The sequence below is a fragment of the Oxyura jamaicensis genome, chromosome 2 (genome assembly GCF_011077185.1).
Source record: "Oxyura jamaicensis isolate SHBP4307 breed ruddy duck chromosome 2, BPBGC_Ojam_1.0, whole genome shotgun sequence".
Classification (NCBI taxonomy): domain Eukaryota; kingdom Metazoa; phylum Chordata; class Aves; order Anseriformes; family Anatidae; genus Oxyura; species Oxyura jamaicensis.
Genome location: NC_048894.1, coordinates 72637742 through 72655627, shown reverse-complemented (window position 1 = coordinate 72655627; position 17886 = coordinate 72637742). Strand labels below are relative to the sequence as shown.

The 17886-nt window shown below is 35.4% G+C and overlaps 1 protein-coding gene across 14 annotated transcripts in view; it reads left to right on the top strand.

Annotated features, from left to right (window-relative positions):
* CDH18 (cadherin 18) overlaps positions 1-17886 on the top strand; it is a 551977-nt gene that overhangs the window by 404050 nt on the left and 130041 nt on the right. For all 14 annotated transcript variants that reach the window (XM_035318020.1, XM_035318019.1, XM_035318016.1 and 11 more), the window contains 2 exons: positions 847-1141; positions 11274-11393. In XM_035318020.1, coding sequence (XP_035173911.1) covers positions 847-1141; positions 11274-11393 — 415 coding nt within the window. The remainder of the gene's footprint in view (positions 1-846; positions 1142-11273; positions 11394-17886) is intronic.

Here is a 17886-nt window from a genome sequence, read left to right as displayed (position 1 = left end):
CTGTTTTGTATGATCTGTTAATACACCAGGGTACTTAGGGACTTTTCCTTTATTTTATTTAATATTTTTTTTTCCCAATAAATTTTAAGCTTTGTTCTCACAAAGTGGTATAATATATGTTACATATATTTTGTAGCACAAAGTATGTATTAAGAACAATGAAAATGGCAGAAATATCAATAAAAGTTCATTATTTCATTATAAATAATTTAAATTGCAAGCAAATTAGGAGACTTTGTAATTAAAAAAAAAAAAAAGAAAAAAGAGAGAGAGAATGAGAGGGAGAGAGAAGAAATGGCTGTGTTTTGTAAGGGGTGAAGAAGTCCTGGACAGACACCTGTCTGTGCCACATTACACAGTTTCTGTTTGTAGTAAGTGATGCTGTCCTTGGGGCCATAGAAGATAACATAGGTGATTGGACTGAGTTACAATCATTGGAGCAAACTTAATCCTCAGAGTGACTGCTTTAGGCTTTGTGCTCAAGGCAGAGTTTCTAGCAATGAGTGCTGTAAGATAACAACTTGAAGAAATAAAACTAAACCAAAATAAATAAAATTCATTCCATTTGCCAAAATATTTTTGATTCAGGGAAGTTTTCTAGAATGGATATAGAAGCCCAGGAATTTCAAATATAAAATGAGTTATACTGGGGCAGAAATGACCCTGAGCAAAATGATAGTGTTGACATTAATAGTACATGAGAAATTACAGCAAGAGTTGAGAAGGTTACAAACTAAGCAGAATAATGTTAACAGTAATATTATAATTTTTGTATCTTTTGTGCAATAACCTTTTATGAAATGTATTAAGTCATTTTATATGATTTTATGTGTATATATTCTACAGCTGCACTCCAATTCCGACAAAGGTGATGGATCAGTCAAATACATTCTTACTGGAGAAGGGGCAGGAACTATATTTATTATTGATGACACGACGGGAGACATCCATTCAACCAAAAGCCTAGATCGAGAGCAGAAGACACACTATGTGCTTCATGCCCAAGCTATTGATAGACGGACAAACAAGCCACTCGAGCCTGAATCTGAATTTATTATCAAAGTACAGGATATCAACGACAATGCACCAAAATTTACAGATGGACCATACATTGTTACTGTGCCAGAGATGTCTGAAATGGGTAAGGAAAACAAATTGTTCTATACATCAATCTTTTAACAAGAGGAAATGCCACATGATGTTTCACAAAGTTATGCCACTTTGTTATATCATTGACTGTATGTAAAAGAATATTACATTTGAGAAGACATGATAAGAAAACATAAAATGCGACTTTGTATGTTACTAGGGAACTTTCATATGAAGAAAACAGTACACACATACATGCTCACAGTAGAGGAGAGTCACTCTTATTCTTGGGTGGTTTAGGAGATGTTCCACAGCACTCCTAGACAAACTGTAATTTTCATTCTAGAATCAATATATATTTATATATCCTCATTCAACTGCACTCTTTATTTCAATCTCTTATGTCTACATAAGAAGTCTATGCAATCCACAAAATTAACCAAATACAAAGGAACAGTAGTTTTCTATGTTATTCTAGATGATGATCTCATATGTTTCTTTACATCTGCTAAGTTTCTATAAAGTGAACTGAAATGCAAAAAAGGACTGATTTTTGTTTTTTTTCCGTTAGAAATGTAGTTCAGATATTCTTTGAGGTGTTGCATTATACTGTCAGTTTACTTTATTTCTTGCTTCTCTGCTGTTGAAATTTGTTATGACTTTGCAATCAATATCAAACATATATAACTAATTTAGGATAGACAGATGCAAATATGACTTCTGTGCTAGATACTTCTAAAGAAAGCTTAAATGTTATGCTTAGTCTTTGTGAAAAAAAAATGCAGTCTACTGAAAAAAAAACAGTCTACTATATTTATTAATAAATGGAAAGTACAGATAGTTACCTCATGAACACATACTCCCCCCCAAATGTCTACACACTGCTTCTAAGAAACTAGCTCTAAGTCCGAAATGTGTCTAAATGTCGCAACTGAATATATATATATATGTATATATAATAGATGATTTGTTCTTCTCTCCTTGCTGTTTATTGAATAAGCATGTAACAGGCTATAAATTTCTGCAGAGTAGAATTATAAAGTCAAAAGAGAAAAATATCAAAATACATGTAGTTACTCAACTCTTATAACAATACTGGTCATACATTTGAAAATGAATGGCTATTGTCAACTGAATCTTAATACTTCGCAATCATTTGATCTCTCTGAATGGCAATGATAGCTCATATGAGTTGATCTGAAAATAATAGAATCGTTTTGTTCCAGACTTGAGATTCATATGCAATATTTTGTTAATGTTATTTTGGTTGAGAGGGTACCTTGTGTAACTTTCCAAGTGCATATAAGTGAAAATAATTTAAATTGGGAATTTGCATTTGATTTATCTTCTCTGGTACCACCTGACATAATTATGCTGAGCTCAGACATATGTGGCTATGTAAAGAGGGGATTTTAATCTGTGTATGAAAGTAGCCCAGTTTCACAGTATACAAAGAGCTGATTAGTGTGGAGAAACTAAACAGGTCAAAATCACAACCTACATTACAGGTATGCACAGTAAAACTAGTAAATTCCTCATGTACAGTTCTTTTCTTGCATATACAAGTGAACTGTGGCATACGCTGGTGCTGCCTCACCTTGAGTACTGTGTGCAGTTCTGGGTACCACAGTACAAAAAGGACATTAAACTCTTGGAGAGTGTCCAGAGGAGGGCGATGAAGATGGTGAAGGGCCTAGAGGGGAAGACATGAGGAGCAGCTCAGGTCACTGGGCCTGTTCAGCCTGGAGAAGAGGAGGCTGAAGGAGGACCTCATCGCAGTCTACAACTTCCTTCCGAGGGGGGGTGGAGACGCAGGTGACCTATTCTCCATAATCACCAGTAATAGGACCCACGGGAACAGTGTTAAGATGAGGCAGGGGAAGTTTAGGCTGGACATCAGGAAGAGGTTCTTCACTGAGAGGGTGGTTGCACACTGGAACAGGCTCTCCAGTGAAGTAGTCACTGCACTAAGCCTGCCTGAATTTAAGAAGCGATTGGACTGTGCATCTAGTCACATGGTCTAAAATTTTGGGTAGACCTGTGTGGTGCCAGGAGTTGGATTGATGATCCTTATGGGTCCCTTCCAGCTCAGGATATTCTATGATTCTATGATATGAAATATTTGCAAATGTTTAATAAACATTCCAGTCCTGGAAAGACCAAAATATATTAAATCTTATTCCTGAACCATGGAGTTCAGAGTTGTGACAATTTGGAAACAGACTGGGTTTTATATTAGTGGATTCTTTGTTGACCTACGTGGCATTAATTTTGGACAGAGATAAAATAAATTAGAGAATATTCTTCTCTATATAACATGTAAAATCAGAGTGTATTGAACAGACTCAAGCTCACTAAATATCATATACTAAAAGTATGTTAAAAATTTCCCTTCTCTTTCTTCCTGATTTCTTTATTCTTTCTGACACTGCCACTTCCCTGAAATGTGGGAGCAATTCTTTGATGTTCTTAATAAAATTTTCTCTACATATGATGTTCCAAAAAATCTCTCTGCATAATAATTTTCTTAGTCTAATACTTCATTCTTCATAGTTACTTGTAGCACTTTTCTCCCTTTCCAGTCGTCTCCTCTCTTCCCAAGTTCTCCCAAAGTGTGTGCTGTTTCAGATGTCTCTTTCCAGCCAGGAATAATTTTAAGCTTTTTCTTCCTACAATCCATCTTACAAGAAGAATGCATGAAAGGAGAAACAGCTTTATTTGGTCCTTTTATTTCCTTCCCTCTTCTTCTTTCATAGTAGCTCCCATAGTTCCCATAGTAGCTTTCAACTTCCCTTTTATGAATTTTCTTCTTTCAGCAGTGTGTTTCCTTCTGTTTTCCCCTTTCTTAAGTTTCCTTTGTCTTTAAAGAAGACCATTTTAATTAATTATTTCCTTCACTGTTTGTGGAAGACTTTTATTTCCTGAATAGGAGGAAAGAAAGTGGAAGGGAAATCAATGTTATCGTCAAAGTCAAGAGCAGCTAATATAAGTATATTTTATTTGCTCATTCAATTTATAGAAGTTACCTTTTTTTTGTCTGCTCCAAACTGGGAACTGCCACCTTGTCTTTGCTTGTAATTCTTATTTCCCCCTCCTCCCTCATTAATATTTTTACTAACCTCTTCTGAGTCTTTACCAGAATAATGATATTTATTAACAATCTTGTTTAGTCAGTATCTAGCTAATAAATATTTTCAGGTTACTGACCAAATATATTTTAATTCTTTTAAATTACTTGTGTCAGCTACTTGGTCAATGTGCTCTGAAACCATAGCTTCCTCTCTAATTCTGACTTCCTTGATCTCATCTTTTGCTTCTCAGATAAATGAACATGTAGGTCTCCATTTGTATCTTCACAGTGATGCTGGTGCACATTGCAGGACATGCTTTTAATGTAGAATTCCCTATTTTAACAATCTAAATATAGTATTACTAATACCATTTCCAAGAAAAATCTATGAAAGTACAGAAGAGCACTATTTGTGTGGATTATGTCATAATGCCAGTTATTTCCGCAATATTACCTTCCCAGGAAGTGCTATAGTGAGGGGATAGAGCTGCTAGTAAGAATACTAGGGACGTGTAGGAAGACCCTTCTGTTGTCTTTGATAATTTGCTGTGGCACAAAACTTTGCTGTTAGAGTTGCAGTTCATTTCAGTAATATCTAAATTAGCTCTTACTGCATTTTGTCTTGTCACACCACAGAGTGTCATGATATAGAATTCATTTCCTATATCAACTGTCTCCAATAAAAGCATAAAATAGTCTTCCCTTTCTTAAGTTTCCTTTGTCCATGTCTGTTAAGAAAACCATTTTAATTAATTATTTCCTTCCTATTTCCTGGATAGGAGGAGAGACAGTGAAAAGGAAATCAATGCTATCCTCAAAGTCAAGAGCAGCAAATATATATTTTTTTTCTACTTGTTCATTCTATTTATAGAAGTTCTCTCTCTCTCTTTCAAAAAATATCGCATTCTTATGTAGGTATTAGTTATATTTTTGTACTAGTCTGAATCTTGGTATTACTCTTTTCCAAAGAAAAATTGTAATAGTTAGTTTGGGATGGCATTTTGGGTGATAAATCAGAGTGGATTATGATAAACCAAGGAAGTTTTAATGATAAGGTAGAGCACTAATGTGTAATGATGTGTGTTTTATAAAATAAATATTTTACTGGTTATACATGAGGTAAATCATTAAACTATCCATTCCGGAAAGCTTTCTTGTGGCATGAATAAGACTGAGTTTTCATATCCTGCCATACAGACATTCTGCTGTAGGCATACATTATATTTTCCTTTCAAATTTTTAATCATTCTTTTCTATTTACTGATTTTTTTGTGTTTGTTGCATACTAAAAGCATGTTTTTGCCTGCAGTCTCAGAAAGACTAATTCTATTAGGGCCTCCATAGGATATGTTATTTCTGTGAAATAATTATTTATGTAAAATAATTATGTAAAATAATTATTTATGTAAAATAATAGATTCCTATGCCATTTTTAGTTGTTCTGTGATTAGCATGGGTTTTAATGTTTAGCTGTGGAGTCTATACATAACTCAACTTCTTGTTAGTTTATGAATTCCTTGGGAATACTCATTGCTTAAAAAAAAAATCCTTCCACTTTCTTATATGGTCTTTTAAAGAACTTTCAATTTTACGTTCTGTGTAACAGCATTTTTCCCAAGAGGCAGGTGGTATTTTTATCTCTGTTATACTGCTTAGTTTTAGCATCAAGTTCATGTCTGTCCTCAAGAAGTTATCTCGTATTTTTCCCACAAGTTGTACATTTCTCTATTACTTTCTTGGTCTACTTCTAATAACTGTAGGACCTTTAAGATTTTTCATTTTTATGTCATTGACAAGAAAATAAAGTCAAGTTTTGTTAAACTGTTTCTGAGTATTAGATCACAGTGTTCACAGTTGTACAGACTGAATATAATTCAGCCCTATGTCCTATGCTGAAAGAGCTGAAAAAAAGCTACCTATCCCTTGCCTTCATTGAACCTCTTTCTTAAAGGCTGGCTGAAGATACAATGTTTATATCTGTAATGATTTCTTCTGCCATGTAAAAATCTAATTGAGAGCTATGACTGTGCTCTTTTAAGGTTTATGAAAGAGTAAGGATTACCTAAATGTAAAAGGAAATAGAAAGATTTCAATCTGTAAAAGCCTTTCATATCTGTTCATTTCTATATAGCTTAAAAATGAATGAAATACTGCATATTAACTTTTGTAGTGTTGGTCATACATTAGAAGTGTATTTCCAATGCATCCTACTTAGAAAATTAATAGAACCACTGGACTTTTCTGAACTTCTTCCCATAATTCCAAGTAACGTAAGGTAGCCATAATTTCAGATAATCTGGAAGACGTTATTCATGGTGTTCACAGATATGATTTGTATGATAAGTGCTTATTTATCATTCTGTGTTTTTTGATATTTTCTTCTAAGAAAGATAGCTGACAAAATATTTTTTACATTGAGGTCTTGAGTCAGACACTGGACTCCAGGTGTTCATTTTCTGGTGAAATCTCTATTTTCTAATGTAGAATGAAGCTAAAACATGTTATGTTTACTTGTTTCTGCTTTAAGACTAGTTTAGGAATTAGCTTAGTTAGGCAGGAAATCCCCATGTTCATTAAACTTCACCTTATTTTCACTTCTTTTATTTTTTCAATATCGATCCATTTGAGATTTTAACAGTAGAGCAAACTGCAGAAAGTCATGCATACAGATTTGCATTCTCAACAGACATGTTTTATTGAACTGCCTCATTAAACATTAAAAAATTGTCTTCTGAGAGACAGATTGAAGTATTTCCTTTTGGCTTTTCTTTGATATATAACTTTAAACATTTTTTACTGTAAACATATAAAAAAAAATAAAAACAAAAGAAGAGATTTTGAAATAAAACTACAGTTTGATTTCCCAGATGGAATGATCCTTATTCTTGTAACAGAAAATGGTAAAACTTACAGAGTGGTTTTCAGAGCATGCAGACATATTTTACAGCATAAAGCATTAGCTAAGAAAACAGAATTCCCAATATGTAATCTCTAAACTGTAGAGGGAAATCATGTGGAATGGTAGTGGTATTCTGAATAAGCAGAGCCTCCACTTTGGGGAAAAAAGTATTTTATATTGCCTAAGTGGAGTGTCAAAATGCTTTCATAGCAAAATTTTGAGTTTTCCTTGACAGGCACTTTCACAGTAGGTTAGTGAAGAAAGTGTGGAAGGTATGCCTCTGGGTCCAATGTTCGGATCTATTCTGAGGTCTCCAGGGAAATTAGATGTTTTTTTCTTTTTTTTTTTCTTTCTTTCTTCTTCTTTCCTTTTCTTTTTTTTTTTTTTTTTTGTATTACATTATTTTCTTCTGAATGTTTAACATTAAAAACAGCATAGCAGCAGCACTGTATACTTTTCCATCTAAAATCTTCATTACAAAATCATGATTTTTATGTCATTTTGATGAACAGAGTGATGCCAACTTTGAAGGAGTATTTGAAAGGAAAAGGTACTTTATACTTTTTTTTTTTTTTTTTTTTTTTTTTAATTCTAACCCCTAGTTTCCACAAGCTAGGTTTTCTCTGTGGTTAACAAATCAGACAACAGTTAGGCAAAAGGCCAGTATGGGTATATCCTAGAAGATTCTGAGCATATTTGCATAATGGAGTGCTGCGTAAAGGTTTGAGACCCCCAGCACAAGAAAGATGTGGACCTGTTAGAGCTGGTCCAGAGGAGGGCTACAAAAATGATCAGGGGGCTGGAGCACCTCTCCTGTGAAGAAAGGCAGAGAGAGTTGGGGTTGTGCAGCCTGGAGAAGAGAAGGCTCCGGGGAGACCTCATTGCGGCCTTTCAGTACCTAAAGGCAACTTATAAAAAAGATGGAGAAGGACTCTGTACTCAGCTAGACAGGAGAAGGGGGAATGGTTTTAAACTAAAAGAGAATAGATTTAGACTAGACATTAGGAGGAAATACTTCACTGTAAGTGTAGTGAGGAACAGGAACAGGTTGTCCAGAGAAGCTGTGGATGCTTCTTCATCTCTGGAGGTGTTCAAGGCCAGGACTTGGCCAACCTGATCTAGTGGGTGGCATCCATGCCTATAGCAGAGGGGTTAGATTTAGATGAACTTTGAGGTCCCTTCCAACCCAAGCCATTCTATGATTCTGTGATAACACAGTGCACTGCTTGCAGAATACAGTGAAAATGTTAAGTGCCTGATATGCTCCATTGCACTGAATGTGAGGGCTTGAGAGGTGGTGTTAGTGGTGGGGGTGAGTTAAAACTTGTGCATCTAATGTGTTCTTTCAGAAGAAAAAAGAACACTTTTTCACTATTCAGTACCAAATTACTATTATAAGGTATATCCTAGGAGAGACGTACAAAATGTATTAAAAACTCACTGTGGAGGATTTTAAGGTATAATGGCATTCCATTAGTGCTAAAATGACCTGTCAGCTGCTTATATGAGATACCTCCTTTCTTTAGCCCTGTTTCTTTGTCCTACACCAATGAGCAAGCACTCAGATTCAATCCCCCCCCCCCTTTTTTTTTAAATAAGAAGAGAGAATAAAGTCTCTGAAGAATGATAGTACTATGAAATCTTACTATTTCATGTATTTTCTTTCTGTGAAATAGAACCTGTTCAAACATTCCAAAGACTACCTTGAATTTCTAGAATTCTGGGAAAAAGAAAAAAGAGAACACACCCTGTAGGAAGAGTAGACAGCTGCAGTGACTGTTGTTTCTGGAAGCAGGAAAATCTCTCTATAAAAAGGTATAAAAGTTGTCAGGTGCTCTAGTAGCAAAAAGTGATAGGTGACTATAGCTATACCTATCAGATAGGTATTTTTTGGTGTTTTTAATTAAAAAGAATACAATCAATCAGTAACCTGTTAATTTTTAAAGATTCCACAAGATTCCAACATAAAATAACAAGCCATAAATAACACTAAAGCAACAAATTAATGTGGACATAAATTCAGCACTTAATACAACAAATGAGCTGCAGAAATACATCCTCACTGTATTTAAATAAACTGTAGAATAGGGTGAAAAGAACTGATTTTCTGTTATTTGAAGTGACCTGTTGTTGCTTGCATGAACTCCTGTGCTAAGTTTGGATAGCAAATCAATATGGCTGAATAGATTCTAAGAACATTATAAGAAAATTACCCTAACTTTAACTTATATTTGTTTCACTTGATGATTTAGTCAGTTTTAGCATTAACTCCTGAATAGCTCTAAATAGCACAGTAGTGCCAGCCTGACTTTATTACATTATTCAAGTTTTCCAATTCATCAAGGTATCCTTAGATTGCTGTATGAATATATATAACTATGAGACTGTGCATTTAGGCTATTTCAGAGACCACAAGACAATATATTTAAGTATGCAGACATGTTTGCTGTACCTTTTACTAGATCTACAGCAGAGATACAAAAAGGATCTTTCTGTGTCCGAGTTAGTATGGCACAAATGAGTGAATACTTTCTGAAAGAGTGAAAAATCTGTATCTGCAAAGATTTATGTGGTTGCTTTGCTATACTCAAAGTGAGACCTGATGATTTTAAGTATTTCTTTTCCCAGTGTGCTCTGGGAATTAACATAAAAATTATTTTACGTTATAGAAGAAGATAGTTCTGTGCAATGGAAACTGACCTATGAATTTATACAGCTGGAACTGTTTAACTTGGAACCAATATCTCTGCTGTAAAGGTTTGGAAAGTCTTCTGGGAAGTCTTTTGGGACACTAGTGTTGGGAAGACTAGCTCTGGTCTGGTCTCTGAAACCAAATGCCTCTACAGTCAGAGTAAATCAGATGGTCTGCTAGAGCACATCTGGTTTAGTTTCATCCAAAGGAATCCAATTGTGATGCTCCAAAACTGTTCCATGAGGCAAATCAAAGTACAATGAGTGGTGAAGATCAAACAATTCAAGTCCAAAGCATACTTCTACTCAGAACTGAAATGCAAAATTGAACACCCCTCAGTGGCTTATTTAGCTGAGAAGCCACTTTCAGAATAACAGGGGAGCAACCTGTGCTGTTATTTTCTTGTTTTAACATTGGGACAAAGGAGTCTGTTGAAAGCAGTATCTGTAGAAGGATAAACACATGGGATGAATACTAAACCTTTATTACCTTACTGGTTTCTTATATGAAATGTTAGAATCATAGAATCATAGAGTGGTTCGAAGGAATCTCAAAAACCATCTAATTCCACCACCACCACCCACTCTGCTCCCATCATGGGACACTTCCTACTAGATCAGGTTGCTCAAAGCCCCATCCAACCTGGTCTTGAACACTTCCAGGGATGGGGCATACACAGCTTCTCTGGGCAACCTGTTCCAGTGCTTTACCACTCTCTGAATAAAGAATGTTGGGCCAGAAAGATTCATCATCAAATGTCTTGAAAAGTGTAGCAAATTTAAAATCACTTATCTTAATTCTATCTCCGCAATACTTCTGCATTTTATGTTCTACAACATATAACTGATAAGTTGATAAGTTATCCCATTTAGTGATCTGTTAGAAATTGTGATTTTATTTTTCTAATAGTATTTGTTAGCAGCATACAAATACCTGTTTTTTGAACTCATCTTTTTTTATCTTTTTTTTTTTTTTTTTTTTTTTAATACTGGTTAATCATTAGAAATCTATCAACTCTCATGTAGTTTTTTTGAGTTCCAGATCTTTGATACCTCCCGATTTTTTGATTCCTTTTGTATCTTTTATTGATTTGGGTGCATTTTTGGAAATTATTTTAAATATGAACTTCAACAGTAATTTCTAGTGTGAATAATAATCCTGAAATCTATAAATATGAGTTGTTCAAATGTCTAGGCAGTATCCATATTTGGGGTCTGTATGTGGGAACGTGCATGTTGTATAGTTACTATATATGTTTACATATATGTAATTAAGTTACTTTTACATATAAAGAGAGAAAGAAAGATTTTTTTTTTCAGATGAGTATAGATGCTTTTCCTTAAAAAAGTGATAGGATAACAATACAGAGAGGCCATCACTGATCTCTCAGTTTTAGAACATGAGGACTACAGAAGTTTCAGAAATGCATCTAGGAATATTCTATAAAAATTGAATTGCCCAAATAAAAATTGCCATAAAATTGTATATATTATCAATTAACTTCTGTTTTCCTACATATACAGGTACGTCTGTTCTACAGGTGACAGCCACAGATGCAGATGACCCTACATATGGAAACAGTGCCAGAGTAGTATACAGTATTCTTCAGGGACAGCCATATTTCTCTGTTGACCCTAAAACAGGTGGGTATTTTATATTCCTATCAGTATGATTTAGTTAATATGTTGCAGTTAACTGAGTCTGGTAGGTGAAATCCAATATACAAAATTGGCGGATGAGTGGATTTTTTTTTTTTTTTTAATTCCTGTTATGTCTTTCTTTTGGCTTCAACACTATGAAATTTCAGAATTGCTGTTTTACTGAGAACTAAAAGGAGCCAACTGTGTACTAGATTAATTCTGCATCATGCCATGATGTGAGCTATTCAGCCAAAGTGGAATAGCACTTTTTCATATTTTCAAACCTCTGTTTAGGAAGTGACTCAAGTGTGCCTAATACATAATCATTTTAAATGCTTTGTTTTGCCTGAAGGATAGGCTTAGGAGGATTACTGAATGTGTGCTTCAACGTAATAAATTAATATAATTCTCTTATTTATAAAACTGCTGTTTTGCCATTTTGCTGAAACTGTATTATCTGATTCAAGAAGTAGAATGAGCTAAAATTTTTATGCTTAAACTCTATGCCTCACCCTCTCCTCTTTTCCAAGAAGCATAACTTATCTAGAAGGAATCAAAATTGGTTTCTTTAAAGAGAGAAGAAACCTCTTTTAGAACTGATAGTTAATATTTTTGGATTTTGTGAAGACCGTTATCTTAATTATTAATATGATGGCACTTTTTTTTTTAGTATGTATTTATAGTCCTTAATATTGAAGAAATAAAACTTAACAAAGTTTTTTGTTTGTTTGTCTTTTTCATTTGAACTTTTAAACTATTTTCCCTTTCCATATCAAACCTTTAATACTGAGGGGAAAGAATTAAATTCTTTATACTCATGTATCTATCATTGTCCCTACACTTACCGTATGGAAGAAAATGAATTTTAAATTGTGCTGAAGTGAAGTAAGTGTAGTATAATAGTTTTCATTGTAATGTTTTTACATTTAAGTGTTGTTGCTTGTGTATGTTAATCTTTGTGGATTTTGGAGGCATGCACTTGCTTCAGTAGAAGAGAAATGTATCTTTACCACCTGAGCTGGTTTTGAGACCACATCTCCTTTGAATAGGAGGCTGGACTAGATGACCCCTAGATGTCTTTCTAAATTATTCTACAATTTTTTGAACACATTAGGAAGGCCTAAGAGTGCAAAACCTGACAAAATAGTGTTGAAGGACTGTATAAACTGCTTGGAGGCAAATCTGATGCAGTCCTCATCATGCCATGTACTGGGAGTGACCACTGGCACACACCTTACCTGGCTATGTGTGGGTACAGCCTGGGAGACTGCTAGCTGACACAGGTTAAAAGCATTCTGGGGTACCTGTTAACAATTAAGAGGGAGAGTAAATCAGTGGTACAGTGCTCAAGCTTTGTTTTATTTAGAAATACAACCCTGGCCTACATTTCTACTTCTGTTTTGTCACTCTGAGGCAATGGCCTATATTTCTTATTTTGATAATGGTATAGAACTTGTAGTCTGGAGCTGTTATTTAGTCAGTGAAGAACCATAACGGGTGTTTTCAGTACCAGGTCTATATCGCGAAAGAAAGTAATATTGTTGTATGTGTATCTATTCATGTCTGTTATAAAGAAAGTAGATGGAAGTATATTTTCACTCCCAAAGCCTTAGGCTTTGACAGGGATTTAATAACATCTATGAACTTAAATTGTTTTTAATATGTGTACAGAATATGAAAATGTTTTTGATTCTTTATTCTATTAGAATGCTTATATGGGGAAGGAATAAATACCTTATGAGTTAAGTAGACAGTGAAACAGTGAAAAAAATGCTTTTTGATTTGTCTTGTCGTAATTCCAGAATAGCAGTTAATTTAATTTGGTGTGAAAAAATGGGAAGTAGAATATTGGAAATTAATGGAAAATCTTGAATAATAGAGTGTTTCACTATGAAATTTCATGTTGAATTTCTGGGTTTTAAAACACTAATCTTCTAAAAACATCACTTCTGAATCTGCAAGCATTTCTGTGACCTGTTTTTCTAAAGGTTTGAATTGTTCAATTCCCTCTTAATTATTTTTTCTCTGAAAATTTTCTGAATTTACAGTGACATTTACAAGCTTCCTTAACAAGAAAGAAGTAGAAGGGCCATAGCAAGGAAAAAGAGAGACGGGGAAAGGTCTCAACATTTGTGATCGAATGTAACTTTTGAGAAATCTAAGGATCTCTTGGAGCTATTAGTAAAGCTTCTTGGAGCTATCAGATACAGACATTAAGCTGTTCATAGCTGTAGTGTAAATGCTAATCTTAAGAAGTTTTCTGCCTCTAATTTAGTGCTTCTTGAGATTGGTTCTGAACAACTTGCTATTCAAAGACTTTAAAATTATAGATTTTTATTAGCTTGGTTTAAAATGGCTTAAAAAGAGTGGATATTTGAGAATTCATGTATCTAAAATATAATACTTGGCCACCTCCAGATTACTAATTTTAAAGTTAAAAAAGCTGTGTTGCTGGCAAAAGAACATCATTGCTGGCTTATCTGATAGAAGGCTTGTTTCTACACACCCAAAGGAGCGCAGAGATGCAGCACACAGGGAGCAACCCCCCAGGTAATTCCCCATCTGGGGAATCAGTACTGGTCTGAGCCTTAGCCCCATGGTACAGAGGTGAAACCTTTCATGAGGAGTCAACAGGAGAGGCTGAGGGAGCTACTACCTACAGGGTGTGGGACATGTTATGAGATGCAGGGAAGAGCATCATGGTATTGCGCTAGATTTATTCTGGAATGTTTAGAGAAGGGACCACAGGCAGAGAAATGGAGGGGCTGAAACACATTAGGGAGGAAAAAGCAAGGGAAAATAATGGCGTAAGGGTATAAAGGGGACCAGTCGTATAAGTAGGCTCCTGCTCAGTACCGTTGTCTGTATCCTGTGCTTGATCAGTGCAGTCTGTGCTGTATGTTATTATGTGCTCTTTCTAACTATTTCCCTGGGTGAAGGGACTTTCTGTCTCTGTACATGTGTGTGTGGAGGTTTAAATGCCAGCAACGGGAGCTGGACAGATGGGTCAGAGGGGCCCATGTGTCTGCGGTGCCAGCAAGCGGAGAGTGCAGAGCATGCGCATATTACATAGGTGTATATATCAGTGTGCTGTCACTGCTGAGCATCAAGCTAGACTAACCAGCAAGTAAGGTAAGTAGCTTGGGTTCTGGATATCCACGTGGCCCAAAGTTTGGGCCAGATGCTGGAGAGACCATGGGGTTCAAGAGTTGGTTGTTGGAGGGGCTGAGAGGTTCGACCAGCTACCGGAATGACTGTAAGGTCTGCATGTTGACGGAGGGGCGTCTTTGCCTGGGTATGTCCTATGCCAGTGGGTGGGGAGACTGGGATCCAGGTACCACTTACTGGGTTAATGGGGTGTCTGAGGCTGGATATGTGTGGGATCCTGTTGAGCACGTGTGTATTTCCAGTTAAACAGGCCTTCATCCTGAGCAGGCAGAGAAGGAAACAGGATGAGGTTGTCTATCCCACTTGTGTTTTGGTGTTGAGTGTTTCTATCTATGTGCCACCTGCTGCGTGTATGTTTGGCGTGTGTGTGTGTGTGCCTGTTGGGAGGACGCACTCTGTCCCACTGCTGCTTCTTAATCATAGATTAAAATCAGGAAGTATCAGCAGCCTTACCTGCCTCAGGCTAACAGTTTTGGCAACTCCTAAGAATCATTAGGTTTTCAGGTGATCGGCTCTAGGGTTTGTAGTTTTTATTTGTTTTGTTTGTAGGCATTGGTGTGCTGGGAGAGAAACATGTTTACCCTTCAATTGAATAATTATGGACTAATTATGAAGTGTGAGAAGAATGTCAACCTCCCTCTGCTTTCTGTCTTCACAATAATATGAATAACGGCTTCAAATATGCCTATAAGAAATGACCCAATCACTACTTCTCTAGTTTGGTTCTTGGCTGAGAGCACACGATAGGTAATCTGTCCACAGTGGGTGGACAGGTGCCTCCAAATAGAGATACACCTCATGAGCACCACATGAGCAAACCTTGAAATTCTGGACTTTCATTTTCAACTGTAACTCTTCTTATTATTCATTTTTAAAGTTCTTGGCAGAGTTCATGTGGGACTGGAATATCTGGTGGCATTATAATCTCTAGAGTGTAATTTAAAGTGAGCAAGTGTACACACATCCGTATTGGGAAACAAGAAAAAACTATTGATAATCTATGAAGTTATTCATAGTTTTGATACTGGTAAATAAATTCAAATACTTAGAACACAACATTGTTAATTGATGAAATAATGCTAAAATGAGTACTGAGGTAATAACTCCAGATTTAGTGGATTAACATCTGCCTCATTTCTTCATTTAAACATAATCTCTTACGTTGGAGGAATTCCTTAGACTTTCCAGTGCAATAAGGAAGAGTGCTCTTTGTATTCTTTAGTAGAATAGTCCATTGCGGTATTCCATTTAAGAATCTAGTGTGCTAACTGGAGTAATCTTAGGGCACTTCATGACTCAATGTCTCTGCTGTACAGAGGAAACCATATTAGGTAGTAAAATTGTTTCAGAAATCAAATTGTGCAGCTTACTTGAAGAAGCATCCCTATTTCTGACATAAAAAAAAAAAAAAAAAAAAATGGTACTCCTTTTAGTTGAAATATCTGTCTTGGTGACATCTGTTTAAAATAAACATGTTTATTGGGGTTAATGATGCCCTGCTGATGTGCAAGTTGGTACATATTAGTGTGCTAAATGAAATTGGAGAGTCCTGTGTTTAGCAATCTCTTTGCTTCATGCTGAGAATCTCCAATATTATTTTAATGGCCTTATGGCCATTAGTATCTTACATAAACTGAATGCCTATGCTGTAAAGGAGTATTTCATGATGTTTCCCTAACTCCACATATTCCTAAGATAGCAGTTAATGCCCGAGTTCCTACAGTGGTCTGAAAGTAAACTCAACCTCTTCTATCAAAGTTATTACACATGGGCTCTTAAAGTGTTGTTGCTCAGTAACTAAATTTTATGTAAAAAAGAGTAAGTGCAATTGCATTAATCATAAAATTTTGCTAGTACAAATTCTGTTTGTTAGGTGAGTAGATTATCTGTAGAGAAACTTCAAAATCTCACTTGAACTTGCATTGGAAGCCATTTTTTTAATAGCTATTAGTAAAGACTCCAATTTAATTAAATGTGATTGGTTCCTACTTAGTATAAAGATGAGGTCACAGTGGAGAATCTCTTTGAAATTTGAGTTCCTTTTATTAGCTATATATCTTGCTAAATGTGTGTAACTAACTTTAAAATGAATTTATTTTTTGTGCATGTATACTGTACTTTTTATCTTGAAGTTGTAAGAACTGTATTTCATGCTCAAGTGTTTATGTGTTTATTTTCCTCCACGGAATTTCTGAAATGTTGTAATAGAAATTATATCTCTAGCATATATCCTCACCAAAGCCTACCATTTGTTGTCAAGAAAATAACAGGACTTTCAGGATCAAAATAGAAGTCTTACTTCTTTCTTCTAATTCTGTCAGGTACTGTACAATACACTTCATTCCCAAAGGGATAGAAATAAATACTCCATCTAAAAATATTGTCATGAACACTTGCTTGAGAGTGTCATCTGCCAGCTCACAGCAGAGAGTAATATAAATATTGTAATGTTGTTTGGATTTGGATTTGAAGTAAAGAGTACTAAGAAGAGATCTGCCCCAAGGAGATTTTGTGGTCTGCCTGCTGGAGCAAGGGTTTAAGGAGCAGGGGGAGATGCTCTTCACCTCATAACAGCAGTACCACTGTTCTGCCTCTGCACTTTATGGGTTACCACTATCTACCACCACTATCTCTTCCAACATCAATCATATAGTTAAAAAGGAAGGAAAAGAGCCCTAAAAGCAAGGGCAAAAATATTACCGGATATTGTAACCATGTTTTCCCTCTCCTAGGAGACTGACCATGTATTGGAGATTTATTTCAGAAATCAGGAAGAAACTCATCCTTGGTTGTTCTGCTGTTGTTTCTGTGCTTGTGACTTTTGTCATTCACTGTTCCAAACAGCTAGTATGTGCATTTGTTCTCAACCACCAGTTATACTTTCCACCCCCCTTCCCCCCCAAACAAAAAGAAAAGGAAAAAAATGAGGAATCAACACATGCTTCCATAACTCTGTAACTCCTTATTGTCAGTGTGGCAAGTGTGTTCATTTTGTTGTTAGACACTCTTTTTAAATAAATAAATAAATAAATAAAAATAGAGCCTTTCATTTGTAAATATGCAGATATATCTTTATACTTTCAACATAATAATATAATGCCTGATGAAGTGCTGTGTTTGTTCGACCAGGTTTAAAGTCCTGATGTGAGACATACACAATCATATAGTCTGGAGTCTTTTGCTTTATCCTTCACAGTCTTTCTTATAGACGTAAAATTGCTATCTGCTCACCATTGCCAGGTTTTGCTTTTATATTCTATGGACCATTGTAAAAGGTTCCCTGATGTTTATGTTTATTAAGCTTGCTTTTCCATATTTCTGGACACTC